At 36.5% G+C, this 16,902-nt stretch overlaps 1 protein-coding gene across 2 annotated transcripts in view; it reads left to right on the top strand.

The window, feature by feature from the left end:
* The window catches only part of CDK13 (cyclin dependent kinase 13), a 122,616-nt gene that overhangs the window by 15,574 nt on the left and 90,140 nt on the right, over positions 1 to 16,902 (top strand). For both annotated transcript variants that reach the window (XM_042914560.1, XM_042914551.1), the window contains exon 2: positions 10,430 to 11,089. In XM_042914560.1, the coding sequence (XP_042770494.1) occupies positions 10,430 to 11,089 (660 nt within the window). The remainder of the gene's footprint in view (positions 1 to 10,429; positions 11,090 to 16,902) is intronic.

Raw genomic sequence — 16,902 nt, 5'->3', positions numbered from 1 at the left:
TTTTGGTGTCAGAAAAATTCTAGATGCTTTGCTTGACTCTTACATATGAGCCTGTGTAATTATTTATTACTCTTACAGAGTCCAGGAAAAGAGGAAAATCTCCTATTTTGTAGCATGTGTGTAATGATAATGATTAGCTATATTGGTTTCCTACAGGAACATTTGAAAAATGTTTTATTGTTAAAAATATATGCATTAATGTTCACAGTATTTTCTTTAATTAGTGTTACTTAAGTAGTCATGATTTTCTAAATTTAATTTTTTAAGGTTAAGAGGTGGTGTACTGTAGTAAGAATAATTTGTGCAGCCTTTTTTATTTTTATTAAAGAAAGTGACAAGTTTTCTTTATAGCATAGATTTTGGTTTGTTGTAATTTCTGGTGGTATTCATCTTTAAACTTTTCTGTTGGTGTTTGTGTATTCTTTTGATGAGTTTTGAATACTCACTGTTTTTTAAGTAATCTCTATGCCCTGTGTGAGACTTGTCCTCACGACCCCGAGATCAAGAGTTGCGTGCTCTACCAACTGAGCCAGCAAGGCACCACTGTTGGTGTTTATTTTCATTAAAATTTTTTTAAAAATTTATTTTTTACTAACAAAAGTGGGTTTATTCGAGAGTAACAGTAGCAGTCAAGGGCATACAAGCTACCACAGAACCATGGGCAAGATCTATGAGTATTTATTTTTAAACTTTTCTGTACTTTTCAGTTTTCTACAATGAAATTGTGTTACCTTTTTTAAAAACCCATACTGTTTGTATTTAAAACTTACATATGAGGGGTGCATGGGTGGCTCAGTCCGCTAAGTGTCTGACTTTTGGTTTTCAGCTCAGGTCATGATCTCACCGGGGTTTGAGCCCCCATCAGGCTCTGCACTGACAGCATGGAGCCTGCTTGGGATTCTCTCTCTCCCCCTCTCTCTGCACCTTCCCCTGCTTGCTTGCTCTCTTTCTCAAAATAAATAAATAAACATTAAAAAAAAAACCTTATATATGAGATACTTGAAAACAATACAGAAGAATATACAGCAAGATGTGAAAGCTACCCTTGATGTCCTTTTTGTTCCTGTTCCTTTTAAAATGTATAACTCTGTACGTAGTTGGTGTATATGTTTTTTCTGTGTATATACTTTCATACAAACATGTGTACATGTAAACATTAAGAATGTGACTATGCCATAAATTTTTATTTACTTTTTTTTTTTAGCAGTAGTATTTGAAGCTCTTTCCAAATTGGCTACATAGAATTCCATACTGAAATGTTTCAAGTTTTATTTACCTATCAGTTGTTGGGCACTGTTTTTTCATTTTTTCTGTATTATAGTCAGTCCTTTAAAGAGTATCTGTGTAATAACTTTTTGACACATATGGAAATGTTTTTGTAGGATATGTTCTCATAAGTGAAATTGCAGATCAAAAGCATTTGATAGATATTACCAAACTGCCTTTTAAAAAGGCTGAGTAATTTTATATTCCTTCTGATAATTTATGTAACTGACCATTTCTGTGTATTTTCATAAATTATATTTTCAGAATTCCAATTTTTGACATTCTGATGGATGCAAATTAATTACCATTGCTTTATTTTGCCTTTTCTGGTTATGAGAGAGAAGAGAGCATTTAAATTTCTTTACTGGCCATTTGCATTTCTTCTGTGATTACATATTTTTCTAATCAAGAAGAGACTCTAGTTATTAAAAATAAGGAATGAATATAGTTTTACAACAGAAAAACTAGTTTTGTTCATTAAATCCCTATGGGATAATGGATATAAAATGGTTGGTTAATAAAATGATAAATTCATCTCAGTGTTTATATGAAGAAGCTAATTAGCTAAATGTTATTCTGTCTCAAATCTTTTTAGTTTAAGTAGAATTTCATCAGTGGACCTTTGCCTGTTAGTTAGCTGGGTATCAGTTATACAAAGTTAGCATTTATGGGCAGTTAGAGAATAGATGATAAACATGTGCTTTGCTCTTTTATTCATCAATTCATTAAATATCTTTTGATTCCTTATTACATACCAGACACAGTTCTAGGCACTGGGATGGAGTAATAAACAAGACAGTGGTGGAAGGGGGGAGGGAACATGATGTACTTATTTATTTTTCTGAGGAGAGGCTCACTGTGGTGTTGATAAATATATGGAGCCCTGAATGACAAGAAAGAGCAACTATGTGATGATCTCAGTATCCCAGAAAGAGAAAACAGTATTGCCAAGGTACCAGGAAGAAGCATAACTTTGAAGAATCATAAAAGAGACTAGTGACTGGGACCTAGTGAGTAAAGGAGAGTGTAATGAAGATGAGAGGCAGTTTGGGTCTTGTGGATCACAACAAAGATTTTTATTTTAATTTTAAATGCAGTGAGAAGCCATTGGAGAGTTTTAGGCAAAGGTGTGGTATAATCCAGTTTATATTTTTGATAGACATAGAATACAAGACAGTATGTCACAAGTATTATTCAGCAAATGGGGAGGTTACAGAGTTGGGACTTTAACTTGATCCATAAAGGCAAGTAAGAAATAAATGGAGGGGAAGGATGTAGTTTGATGTGGTAGCAATAAAGAACGCCTGGGTTTCAATTGGAAGACTTGGTATTCAGTATTGACTCTACTTCTTTATAGCTCTTGGCCTCTACATAAAATTTTTAACTCTCTTCTTAGTTTCTCTCATCTTTCTGTGTACTTTGGTTGCTGTGAAGAGCAAGTCAGACGAACAATGTTTATAAAAGTGTTTTGTAAACTGAGACATGCAATATGGTATGTTTGTTTACTCAGGAAAAGACTTATCATCTGTGTGGTATTATGCTAAGGACTGTGGAGTGATTAAACAAAAATGAATTATACCTGGTTTCTGCTGCTCAAAGAGGATATAGTCTAGTAGACAATGTGGTAAATACCTAAAATACAAAGTTAAGAATGGTAAACATCTTAAGAAAGATGCAGATAAAGCCCTATGGGGAGTTCAAAGAAAGAAGAGCTTTCTTCTTTCTTGGAGTTGGCGGTAAGGCTTTTAGAGTAAGAGCTCTTGAATGAGGCCTTGTAGGACTTCAGTAGAATATGGAGGGGAAGAGAATATTCTCAGTAGGTGAGTCTGTGAGTAAAGGCATGGCAATATTAGGCAGATTCAGAATGTGATAAGGAAAGGTAGTTTAGAATTAGATCATGCAGCACCTTAATATTAGGATAAGGAAGATGAATTCCATTCAATAGGAATATTCTCAGCAGGTGCTTAATTCTGCAAATATTTATTGACTATCTGCCATTGCCACATTGGTGCTAGTTAGGGCTATGAAGATACAGTTGATCTCAGTCTATTTGCGGAAGACAAATTATCTGTTATTCTAATGAGGCAGGATCATAGGACAAGGAACATCTCCAGCTCTCTGGCATAATGAGGGAAGGCTTTATAGAAGTATAGTAGACCTTTTGTTATGATATGAGGTATCTTTGTACTTACCAGGTACCAGAGATGAAGAGAGGAATATAAGAAAGGCATTCTGTGTTTTGGGATGGCTGGACGAGGTCTTTGTATGCAGTGCAAGGTTGTCTAGAGCTTTGTTACAGGGGTAACTGGAAGATTCAGGTGGTGGTATGGAGACTAAATTGGAAAGGATAGAGGTTTGAGGTGAGGAGTCTGGAAAGGAGACTGTTAGACTGGGCGAAGTGAGAGGTGATGTAGGACCAAATGAGAAATAGTAGCTATGGGACAAAGAGCCTAGACAACTAGAGAGATGCTTAAGATGTACAATTGGCAGGACTTGCAGATCAGTTGGATATGGGAGAAGAGAGGAAAAGGACCATATGGAATATAGAATGATTTCTGGATCTTTGCTGTTTCAGAATTTCAGAATCTGCTATTGCCTGAGAAGAAAAGGGGTGGATTTGGAGAGGACTTAATAGTTTTATCTGTATTGTGTTGAAGGTTCTTGTAGGTTAGTTGGAAGTGGGAAGAAGGTCATCACACATGTTGATATTCCTCCCCCACCCCAAAGATAGGTCATTGTTCACCCTAGTAATTAATTTCAGTGAGGATACAAGCCAAATTATAGGGGTTTGAGGGGTGTATGTATGTAGAGAATTTGGTTGTAATTGGAAGCAGAGAAAAAGATAAAATACAAAAATACCATTGTTTGTTTTTTTTTATATGTATGTATTTATGTACGTATTTTTCTTGTTTGTTTTTAAAGATTTTAAAGATGAATTATTTAATCCTTGAAATAGTAAACGGACAGCAAAGGGTTGAAGTCACAAATAGTGGAATAGTCATGGAGGAGCCTAGAATAGTGCATCTCAAACTTTAGTGAGCATCTTGTTAAAATGCAGACTCTGAATCGGAAGGTCTGGGTTGGGGCTTGAGATACAGCATTTCTGACAAACTCCCAGATGAGGCTAATGCTGCTGGTTTGTGGCCCATACTCTTTGAAGTAAGATCTAGAGAGTATGGCATTGATAGCATTATAAAAGAGTTAGTCTTGGATAGGAAGAAGAACACCTCTATTCTGAGATCAGGTAAAATGTGAGGTAGATGGAGATACAGATTAAGCTTGTAGGTGGGAGCTATGCCTGATAATTTTTTTTATTTCTGCAAAATAGAAGTAAAACAATGTTAAGAAAAGACTTTGGAATGGTGTTAACTTGAAGACAGAAAGGTTTGGAATAAATTGTGAAGGTTTGGAATAGCTACTAAAAAGAGAAGGGAAATGAGTGAATTTGGAGCATTTAACATTCACTGAACAGTGAGGATTTGTTTGGTGATGGTGTCTGTAGAAATAATTGGAGTAGGGAGAGACTATATATGAAGATTTTTGAGATGATAAGGTACTCTCAGGGGAGATAATGAGGTCTGAAATAGAAAAGTGGCCTTGAGAATACAGAGGGGAGGATGTGGTAGGCTACATAATGGCCCACCCAAAGGTGTCCATGTGAACCTGTGAGTATACTTCCTTACACGGCCAAAGGGACTTTGCAGATGAGATTAAAATGAGCATCTTGAGATGGAGAGATTATCCTGGACTGTACACGTGGGTCCTCTGTAATCACAAGGGTCATTATAAAAGGAAGCAGGAGGGTCAGCAGAGTCAGAAAAGGCCATGTGAGGACAGAAACAGCAGAAGAGGAAATGTGATAAAGGAAGCAGAGGTCAGATTGTTGGAGGACCAAGAGCCAAGGAATGGACAGCCTTAAGAAGCTAGAAAAGGCAAGGAAACAGATTTTCCCAAGAGACTGCAAAAGGAACAAAGCCCTGGTGATGTGCTGATTTTTGCCCAATAAGACTGATTTTGGAATTTCAACCTTCAGGTACTGTAAGATAATAAATTTGTGTGGTTAAGCCATTAAATCTGGTAATTTGTTATAGCCACAATAGGAAACATGCATAGAAGTGTGGATGTAAGGGGATGCAGAGTTAGAACTGATAAAGTGAGGCAGTTGATGAGATGTGCTGTGGGCATCAGGTAACTGGGAAGATTTCTAGCCTGGATAAATGGGTGGAAAAGAGTGGTGAAATTAAAATTACAGGAGGAGATATTAGAGGAAGGTAGTCGCTTTGCATTAAGTATAGATTAGTTAGGGTAAAGGAAGATCTGAAACAGGAAGACGGATTTAAGAGGCTGCCCTAGTATTGTTAATAGTTACTTGAAAAAAATGAGAAAAAAAAAGTTAATTGAGCTGTTCCAATACCAGTACATGACAAATTACATAGGAATATTTAAAATTTTGACTGAGAAGGTAACAAAAGGGATGATTGAGAAAGGCAGGTTTTTGACTACTTCAGGTACTGTTTTTCATTTTAGAAGTCATTTTTTTTTACTAGTTTTATTAAGATATAATTGAGAAAATTATGTATTTAAAGTGTCATTGTGATGATTCGCTATGTGTATATATTGGGAAAGGATTCTCATATCATAATCAGGTTATGTAATACATCCATCACCTCATAGATTTAATTTTTTGGTTAGAGTTCTCTAAGTTAATTTCAGTTATACAATATTATCAACGGTAGTCACCACGTTACACATTAGATCCTCAAACCTTATTAATCTTGTAACTGAAAGTTTTTATTGAGGTGCGTTCCTTCTATACTGTTTGTTTAGTTTTTATCATGCAAAGTTGTTGAATTTTGTCAAATGCTTTTTCTGCATCTGCTGAGATGATCCTGTGATTTTTATCCTTCATTTTGTTGATGTGGTATGTCACATTTATGGATTAGCATATGTTGGACCGTCCTTGCATGGGAAGCATTGTTATATCTTTTTTGGGAGGGTAATCAAGTTTTTGAAATGTGTATAGCTGCTGTTAGAATGTGAAATAAACAGGGTAGAAAAATTAAGCTAAAAAATGTTGAGAATAGTGGCTAATGTATCAGACATGAACATGTATAGAACATTTCTATCATTTTAGAAACTTCTTTTGGATAGTGGTTATATATTGTTTTATATAATGAGGAACTAGATATTATTATAGTAAAAATTTTAAGAGTTAGTGTTAGCATACCTGGACTCTTGGAGAGATTGTGTGATATAGTTGAGTGAATACTACACCATGCTCTTTCTCTAAGGAACACTAACCTAATTCACAATGAGCACTAACCAGTTGAGTTTCGGGATATCAAGTTTTGATTCTGGTTCTGCTTTGTGTTGTATGAATTTGCAAGCCTTAGAAACATGGAAAGTTTTCTCAACTTCTTAAAGAGATACTACCATCTCTCAAAAACATTAAAAAGAGACAAACAGCTAATATGTATTCAGTGCGTAGAGATATTAGAAAAAACATTTTTAAAAAGAAGAAAAATCTTATCTTCAAAGAAAGACTTGCTATCTACCATCCATTTCGTTTTTTTGGTTAAGATACCATGATATCGTTCATTCTGTAGTCTTGAAGACGCACTTCTCTCTTACCCTCGTAACTTTGTATGGCTGAAGTATTAGATCATTTGTAAAAATGACTTAAACTTGAATTTTGTGTTTATATTTAATATTAGGTTCCCAAACCATGTTTGTTTCAGACCGTAAGCACTGAGAGAATGCATGTTTCCTAGGACATGAAGTTAAAAGGTTAAGGAACTTATGGGGCACCTGGGTGGCTCAGTCGGTATGATTTTGGCCCAGGTCGTGATCTTACCTTTTGTGAGATGGAGCCCCATGTCGGATTCTGTGCTGTGATAGCACAGAGCCTGCTTGGAATTTTCTCTGTCCCTCTCTGTTTGCCCCTCTCCAGCTTGAACTCATGCAGTCGGTCTGTCTGTTTGTCTCTCTCTCTTTTTCAAAATAAGTAAATAAACATTTTTTTAAGTTAAAAAATGAAAAGTTAAATTTTTGAAGAGAAATAGAATTAGAGAGGAATGGAGAGTATGTCCAGAAGAATTTAATTGATACAGAGATCAAAACATATAAAAACCTCATTTCTAAAATAACCCTTTTATTTTTTACTTTTTTAAAAAAAATGTTTATTTTTGAGAGAGAGCATGCACAAGCAAGGAAGGAGTAGAGAGAGGGATATAGCAGTGAGCTGGATGGGAGCGCGAACTCACACATCTTGAGATCACGACCTGAGTCCAAGTGGGACGCTCAACCAACTGAGCCACCCAGGCACCTCCAATATATATATCCCTTTTATAGACCAGAAATTTTTAAGTCTTTGCTGATAATGCTTATCCAGATTCTATCCAGAAAAGAATAATTTAATAGGCCACGGGAGTTAATTGTATTAGGGTTTTACCTGATATCTTTGTCTCTTTTCTTAGGTAAAACTTAGTCATAAATCTCTCAGTTAAATATAATTTATGTGTCTGTATGAAATTGATGATCCGAATCTTGCTAGTGTAGGAAAGTTAATTTGAGGAAAGTTCTGTACTGTTACCTCTGATGAAATGATAGTCTCTTTGCTCTCTCCTGCTGTGTACCTTTCTGTTGCTTTAGAAGCATGGCATATGAGACTTGTTTTGAGGCCCAAGAGTTTAAAGGGAGAAGACATAAAAAATGTGGCTGTTTCATATTATGACACTGTTGGTTCCTGTATTAAAGTTATCTGAGATAGTTACCACTTTATATTTAGCAAAACAATTCCTCTCATATCCGTAAATAGTTGTAAGCTTATTGGTGATTTTAATGATTGGTGTATATGAATATTTAATGATAAGCAAGTGTTAGATTTAAGTATTTTCTAAACTGTGTTCCCATTAATCTAAAATAGTGTTGCATAAATACTTTATATAAAATATTGGGTTTGTATGAAACACAAGCTCGATGTTGAACAGCAGTTGGCCCTCAGTACATTTTGAAATGTTTTTGAAAGAGTGAGGGAGAAGTTTAATTTGTATTTGAGTTTATCCTAAACCTAATCATCATTTTATTTTCATATTAGAATTATAGAATGTTTCTAACGGTTTTCTTCCATACTTTACTAACATCAGATATAAACAGAGTTTCCAGTCCTTTCTTTTCTCTCTGCCCTATTTTAATTATGGGTTCTTAGGAGTTTCTTTGCTTTATTTACTCTCTCCCCATAGCTTCTACAAAATTTCAGCAAGAGTTCTCTCCTTCACAGTGTGTTAATTTTTTTTATTGTGTTAACCTAGCTACTTTTCAGTCAGAAGGTCTGGATTTAAAACCTGGCATACAAGGTAGATCAGGCAAGGTTCTGAAAGGAAACTGAATCCAACTGAGATGGTGCAAGAGACTTTCACGAAGGATTGCAGATAAAGGGGTGGATTAAGGGAACCCACAAGGGATGTTCCTGTAGTTACAGAGGGAAGCAAGGAAAATACAGTGTTTTTAGAGCCTGATGAGAGCTGTGGAGAGGGTGATAAGGGGACACAGCTTCTGTCAGAAAATGTGACCAAAAGGGAGGATGCTGGGAAGAAATAATCCGGCCTTCTCTGCCTTCTGATCTGCCGGTGACAGCCCTGAAACTCAGAAGGTGCATTTGTTGAGGTTAGCCTCCTTTGGCACAGAGTTGGATAGAAGAGTATTGGAGGAATAGGGTAGTGACAGTAAGTAATAACCAGTACAACTACTGATGAGTATGGGATTGATTTTAGGTAACATAATATTTTAGATTACATTTCTAATCTGTGAACTGTAGATACTTCACTAGGATTGATGTGAGCATTAAAATGAGACCTGGTAAACATGTCAGAGTACTATCATAGTGCCTTTGTCTTGTAGATACTTGTTTTTAGTTTTGATAAGGTGAGGATTTGAAAACTTCAGTTTCCTTTCACATGGTGCTGTGCTGCATTTGTTTTATAGGAATTTTGGTTGTCACTGTATTTTAAATATATATGATAGTTTTTGTATTTTCCAGTATTTTTTGAAAAGTGAATTGCAGTCATTATTGAGTAGTTACCAAGATTTAGAGACTGCTTTTACTTATTGCCCAATGACAGGCATTGTCTTTTTCACTCTTGCTGTAGACAGAGCACTACCGACTACTGAATTTGTGGGGTGAGGAAGCTTTACAGATGTAGAGATTAGACTTTGGTGAAAGATTGGTCAGACTTCACCCTGCTACTGCTACCATTGGTGTACCCTTGTTGTGTACTTCTCTTTTCTTTCTTTTTTTTTTTTTTTTAAGCAGGAGGCTCCCAGGGACCTCAGAAAGACCTTTTTTTTTTTTTTTTTAATGTTTTAAAATGTTTATTTAATTAGAGAGAGAGAGAGAGAGAGAGAGAGAAAGCATGGGGGGGGGGGCAGAGAGACAGAGACAGAATCTGAAGCAGACTCCAGGTTCCAGGCTGTGAGCTGTCAACACAGAGCCCAACACGGGGTCCAACTCACGAACGTGAAATCACGACCTGATCTGAAGTTGAACGCTCAACCGACTGAGCCATCCAGGCACCCCTGTACTTCTCTTTCCTTTCCTTTTCTTTCTTTTAATTATTTTTTAATCTTTATTTATTTTTGAGAGACAGAGTGTGAGCAGGGGAGGAGCAGAGAGAGAGGGAGACACAATCTGAAGCAGGCTCCAGGCCCCAAGCTGTCAGCCACAGCCCGACGCGGGGCTTAAACTCATGAACTGTGAGATCATGACCTGAGCTGAAGTCGGATGCTCAACCAACTGAACCACCCAGGCGCCCCTGTACTTCTCTTTTCTAAAGACAGCAGTGATGCTTCATCACACTTTTGTTCCTAATCCTTAGAGTATTTCTTCTACCAGAGATCTGCTTTCATCCAGTCTCACCTTTGAGCATTCATAGGCTAGACCAGGATGAAGACAGTCTATTTTCAGGAAAATTTTAGCTACCAAATAGATAATAATCTGCTTAAAAGCATTTTCTGTCTTTTAAAAAAGTCTCCCCCCAAAAAACTATTATGATTTTGAAATTTAATAAATTTGTATTTTATGTAACAGGGTTGAGTTAGTAGTTTTTGTAAATTTCAGACTGAACTTTTCTGAATTCCTGACTAAATCTTCATTATTTTCCACCAGACGTTCTGCCAAATCCCGAAGCAGAAGCCCATATTCCTCTAGGCATTCAAGATCTCGTAGCAGGCACAGGTTGTCTCGATCCAGAAGCCGTCACTCTAGCATTTCTCCTAGCACACTAACTCTGAAGAGTAGCCTGGCAGCCGAGTTGAACAAGAATAAAAAAGCACGGGCTGCAGAGGCAGCAAGAGCTGCAGAAGCCGCAAAAGCTGCAGAAGCAGCTAAGGCTGCTGAGGCTGCTGCCAAAGCTGCCAAAGCCTCCAACACTTCTACACCTACGAAGGGGAGCACGGAGACGGGTGCCGGTGCATCTCAAACAAACCATGTGAAGGATGTGAAGAAACTGAAAACAGAACACGCACCTTCTCCGTCAAGTGGTGGGACTTTAAAAAACGACAAGGCAAAAACAAAGCCACCTCTTCAGGTAACCAAGGTGGACAATAATTTGATTGTAGATAAAGCCGCCAAGAAAGCAGTTGTAGTTGGGAAGGAGAGTAAATCTGCTGCTACAAAGGACGAACCAGTATCTCTTAAAGAGAAAACCAAACCACTTACACCAAGTTTAGGAGCCAAGGAGAAGGAGCAACATGTGGCTTTAGTGACCTCTACGTTACCACCATTACCTTTGCCTCCCATGCTGCCTGAAGATAAAGATGCCGATAGGTAAGCGCAGAAAAGTTTTGTCACTAACAGTTTATTTTTATTATTTTGAAATTATTTTTTTACTGTTTATTTTTGAGAGAGAGAGAGAGAGAGAGAGCAAGAGCAAATGAGCGTGGGGGAGGGGTAAAGAGAGAGGGGATGGGGGAGACACAGAATGTGAAGCATTCTGTCAGCACAGAACCAGCCTCGGGGCTCGAACTCTCAAGCCGCAAGTTAATGACCTGAGCTGAAGTCAGACGCTTAACTGACTGAGCCACCTAGGCGCCCTTGTCACTAACAGTTTAAAAAAAGAAATGTAAGTTTGGAGTGAGAAATTACCTGAAATGCCCCCCCCCCCCCCATAAAAAGGTTATAAAAAAATCATAAGTAAGTAAACTTTTTATTATGTACACTTTAAAATGAAGCACACTGCTTGTAAGATGACAAAATATAGTTTATGCTAAGAATTCCAGGAAAAATTTGCTGTTGGGTTCGGAATACAATGTATATTTCCGATTGAGTTTGGGAATTAGAAATGCTAGTACTGTGTTTTCTTTGATTTAATATTCCTTAAATGACAGTATCAGAAACAGGACATTTATGAGAGACTCTGTCCTGGGTGATTAAAGCAGGTATATTCGTTATTTCTAGGTTTCTTCTGTGGCCTTATACATTTATCACTCTGGGTAGCTTTATGAATTTATTATTTTTTAGGCTTTTCTTGACCCTTTTAATTTTGTGCAATTGGAGATTCATTATGTATTACAGAGAACTCAATGTGGTTATGCTTTCCTTTAACATGTTTACAGATTCTTTTATGAATATTGGGAGTATGACTTTTTTTTGAAACATTTTATTTTTTAGAGGATGAAGATAAGAGTGTCTGTAAAGTAAATGTGGCTCTAAGAATATTTCTGAAACATATGCTAGGATAGAAGCATTATGCTACTGTGTAATGTCTGTCTGTTACACCACTTAACCTTTTTCATTTTTATTTTTATGGAGAAATTAGAGCTGTTTTTCCCTCATTTTCTGTTAAAAAGCAACTATATGAGCAGTTTTCCTAGCTGACATCTTTATAGAATTTGGAAACAAGTGGATGAGAATGCTGTGTGGGTAGGTCTTTCAAGTGCTCACTTTGGCTGGCATTATGAACATTTTATAATTTAAAACAAATCATAATTCCTGTGTTTTGTGTCCACTATAATGTCTTTTTTCTACAATCAAAAATGTTGCCAGGAGAACTTATCCAATATAATCAGGTATTCTCCAATTATACCACTCTAATTATGGTATTTACAGGTTTCACTATTCTCTAGGAACACTGAAGGTTCATAAACAGAGTAGTGATTTGTAATTTTGATGAGTTGTGGAATGGACTCTCCAGCAGAGAGGCATGAATGCAGAACTGAGTCACTTCATTAGTGAGAAAATAACCCATTTGCCAAGAATCTAGTAATTCTGGGCTGGTGAGACTGGTTATTCTCTATTTTTCATATATCCTATGGAGATAAATTTTTACTGGTGGTATTTTCAAGAATTCAAGATGCATGCAGGTGAATGCTTTAAGGAGGGTATTTTTTGTGCATCCTTTTTTTTTTTGACAATTGACTGATTTATTGAACAATAGAATCTAAGGTTCTGATCTCGGATGTGTACAATCCCCATTTAGCTTTGCATCTTTTATTTTTTATTTATTTATTTTTTTGATTTAACTTTATTTTTAATTTTTTAAAATTTACATCCAAACTGGTTAGTATATAGTGAAGCAATGATTTCAGTAGATTCCTTAATGCCCCTTACCCATTTAGCCCATCCCCCCTCCCACAACCCCTCCAGCAACCCTCAGTTTGTTCTCCATATTTATGAGTCTCTTTTGTTTTGTCCCCCTCCCTGTTTTTATATTATTTTTGTTTCCCTTCCCTTATGTTCATCTGTTTTGTCTCTTAAAGTCCTCATATGAGTGAAGTGATATGATTTTTGTCTTTCTCTGACTAATTTCACAGCATAATACCCTCAAGTTCCATCCACATAGTTGCAAATGGCAAGATTTCATTCTTTTTGATTGCTGAGTAATACTTCATTGTATACATATACCACATTTTCTTTATCCATTCATCCATTGATGGACATTTGGGCTGTTTCCATACTTTGGCTATTGTTGATAGTGCTGCTGTAAACATGGGGGCGCATGTGTCCCTTTGAAACAGCACACCTGTATCCCTTGGATAAATGCCTAGTAGTGCAATTGCTGGGTCATAGGGTAGTTCTGTTTTTAGTTGTTTGAGAAACCTCCATACTGTTTTCCATGTGCATCCATTTTTTTTTAACGTTTATTTATTTTTGAGACAGAGAGAGAGAGAGAGAGCATGAACAGGGGAGGGTCAGAGAAAGAGGGAGACACAGAATCTGAAACAGCCTCCAGGCTCTGAGCTGTCAGCACAGAACCCGATGCGGGGCTCGAACCTATGGACCGCGACATCATGACCTGAGCTGAAGTCGGACGCTTAACCGACTGAGCCACAGGCGCCCCAGTGTGCGTCCATTTTTAATGAGATGTTGGTATATGTCATGCTTATCATCAAAAATTTTTTTGACCTGTATTCTTTTTGGTCTCTTCTGCTTTTCTGTTGTGTCTCTGTTCTTCTTTCTTTGAATATGTTTGCACATTTCATGGATATAGAAGTTTTTAAGACCCCTGGCTACTACTACTAACATGTGTGGCCACAGATCAATTCAACACCAGTCAGTCACTCTTCTTTTGATGCTCCATTGTCCTTGGTCAGTGGGAACTCCTTAAGCTGACTGTCTTGTCCTTTTGACATGACCTGTTTGGTTTTGAGTACTTCCTAGCCAAGTAATATCTTTTAGGGTTACTTTGAACTTTGCTTCTCCTTCAGACCCGGAATTTATTACTCTTTAAAAATCACAAGATAGACTGTTAACTATATACTTTCATATAATAAATTGTTTTGTTTTAAAGGAAATTAGGATTATACTATGCATAATACTCGACTTTTTTTTTCATTTAATATGTTGGAGATCATTCCATATTGGTATATGGATAGGTTCAATATTCCTGTCTATAGGAATGATAAATCATGCTCTTACTAGCTATTCTATTGGTTAAGGGATACTTAGATTTATAATAATTGTTTGTATCACACTCTTGTTATATTAATATTTTATGTACGTTTGAGCAATTTTTGTAGGATAGTTATAAGGTTGAAGTATACACATTTAAAATCTGATAAAAGCTGCCAAATTGTGTCTTAATAAGACTGTGTGCCAATTTATACAGTCTATAAAATATATGATTATTTAATTTTGCATTTTTCTGATTATTGAGATAGCATCTTTCTGAATACTTGTTGGCTATTTATTTTTTTCCAGTGAACTACTTGTTTATATCTTATGCTGGCTTTTCCTTAATACTGTTTTTCTTTTTTTTTTTTCCTTATGTTAAAGATCTTGCCTTTCAGAGTCTATTGCTTGCCTTTGACATTTATTTGTTTTGTTTTTGGCCATATGGATGTTTTCCTTTTTTTTAAATTTTTTTTTAATGTTTATTATTTTTTGAGAGAGAGAGACAGAGAGCAAGCAGGGAATGGGCAGAGAGAGAGGGAGACACAGAATCGGAAGCAGGCTCCAGGCTCTGAGCTGTCAGCACAGAGCCCGATGCAGGACTCGAACTCACAGACCGCGAGATCATGACCCATGCTGTAGTGGGCCGCCCAACCGACTGAGCCACCCAGGCGCCCCGGATGTTTTCCATTTTTAAATATAGTCAGATCTATCATTTTTCCTTTAAAACTTATGGGTTCATAAAGTTAAAAAAAACTTGACTCAAATCATACAGAAATTTGTTTTTGGTTATTAGATGAGGAAGAAAAATGCTCTTCCCCACCACCCTGTAGGCTGATAGATCTAGTTATTTCCAACATCACTTACTGAATGGTCCCAGCTCACTGGTTTGTGGTGCCATATATGAAAATTCTTATAGATACCTGTATTTCTGGACCCTCTCTTCTTTTTTTTTAAAAATGTTTTATTATTTTTGACAGAGAGAGAGAGACAGAGACAGAGACAGAGAGACAGAGCATGAGTGGGGGAGGGGCAGAGAGGGAGGGCGACACAGAATCCATACAGGCTCCAGGCTTTGAGCTGTCAGCACGGAGCCCTATGTGGGACTCAGACTCACCGACTGCGAGATCATGACCTGAGCCGAAGTTGGATGCTCAACCGACTGAGCCACCCAGGTGCCCCTGGACCCTCTTTTCTATTAATGTGTTTTATTATTTCTTTGCCAGTACTTTTTTGTTTTGACTTCTTTAGATGAATAGTATATTGGTTCTCAGACTCAAATACCGATTAGTGAATAGCTCTGCTATTCAGCCTCAGCTTCAGTGCTACTGTATATGAATTTGAGCCCAGTGTTGCTAGAGCCTTTGATTTTTTTTTTAAGAAGCCTGAAATCTGAATGTTTATGTAAATTTTCTGATTTAAAAATATTTACAATTTAATTCATAGTTTTTTGGGTTTTTTTTCTTATAAAACATTGGGTAGACCAGAATATATATATTCCTTGACTTCAGCCAATCTTGGGCTTCTAGTTTGGGATCTTTTATAAAATTTGTTTTAATGTTTATTTTTGAGAGAGAGAGAGAGAGACAGAGAGAGACAGAGTATGAGTGGAGGGATGGGCCGAGAGAGAAGTAGACACAGAATTCGAAGCAGGTTCCAAGCCATCAGCACAGAGCCGGATGTGGGGCTCGAACTCATGAACTGGGAGATCATGACCTGAGCCAAAGGTCACGCTTAACTGACTGAGCCATCCAGGTGCCCCTAGTTTGTGATCTTTTAAAACAGGTTGACCACAGGACAAGGCAAATCTCACTTCATTATTGTTTTTTGGAAGTGTTTTTTGGCAGATTTTTGTCTTTATTCTTAGATTTTTATAACCTGCTTGTCAAGTTATATTAAAAAATTTTTTGCTTGTGTTTTGTGTGGGACTCTAGTGAGTGTAGTAGACTAATTTGGAGACTAATAGCTTTACAGCATTACAGTTTCCCGTACAAAAACATTGTTTCTTTCCATTCATTCAGATCCAGTTTTATTTTCATCATATTTTTAAATTTTCTTCTATTGGCCTTGTATATTTCTTGTTAAGGCATTTTATTGTTTTTGTTGCTGTAGTATATGGGAGCTATTAAAAATGTCATGCTTCCTGTTTGGTTATTGTAGGTATTCAATAAAAATAATGATGCTTTTAATTATATAGTATTATTCTTGGATAGTTAGTATTTCATTTCTCTGAAGCCTGGGAGTCTTGCTGAATTTGGTAGTTCATAACATATATATGAATATAGGCAGTCTTTTAATTTTTAAGTTATAAGTAAAGATTTGTGTTTTTTCCTCTAAAAATGTTGATTTGAATCTTCAGACAAATGAGAATTTTTGACTGAAAACTAATTACAAGTAAGAGACTACAGTTTTGTTTTGTTTTGTTTTTTGAGACTACAGTTTTCTAAGAATTATTTGGAATAGGTTTATTTTCAGGCACAGTTCAAGTGGTACCTTTTTAGAAAGAAGCCTTTACTATCTTTCAATCCTGATTTAGCGACCCTTTAGCTACATTACTCTAGGACTCCATTTGTGTAGTACTTTATCCTACTGCTTGCTTGACTATGTTCTCCAAAAGTCTAAGTTCCTTTCTGAGAGGAGTTATATCTTAAATTTTTTTGATGTTTATTTATTTTATTTTTATTTTTTTAAAATGTTAAAAAAATGTTTATTTTTGAGAGAGAGGGAGAGACAGAGTGTGAGCAGAGGAG

This window comes from Panthera leo, chromosome A2 (assembly GCF_018350215.1).
Source record: "Panthera leo isolate Ple1 chromosome A2, P.leo_Ple1_pat1.1, whole genome shotgun sequence".
In the NCBI taxonomy this organism is placed as follows: Eukaryota; Metazoa; Chordata; class Mammalia; order Carnivora; family Felidae; genus Panthera; species Panthera leo.
This window is presented reverse-complemented; position numbering and strand designations above follow the sequence as displayed.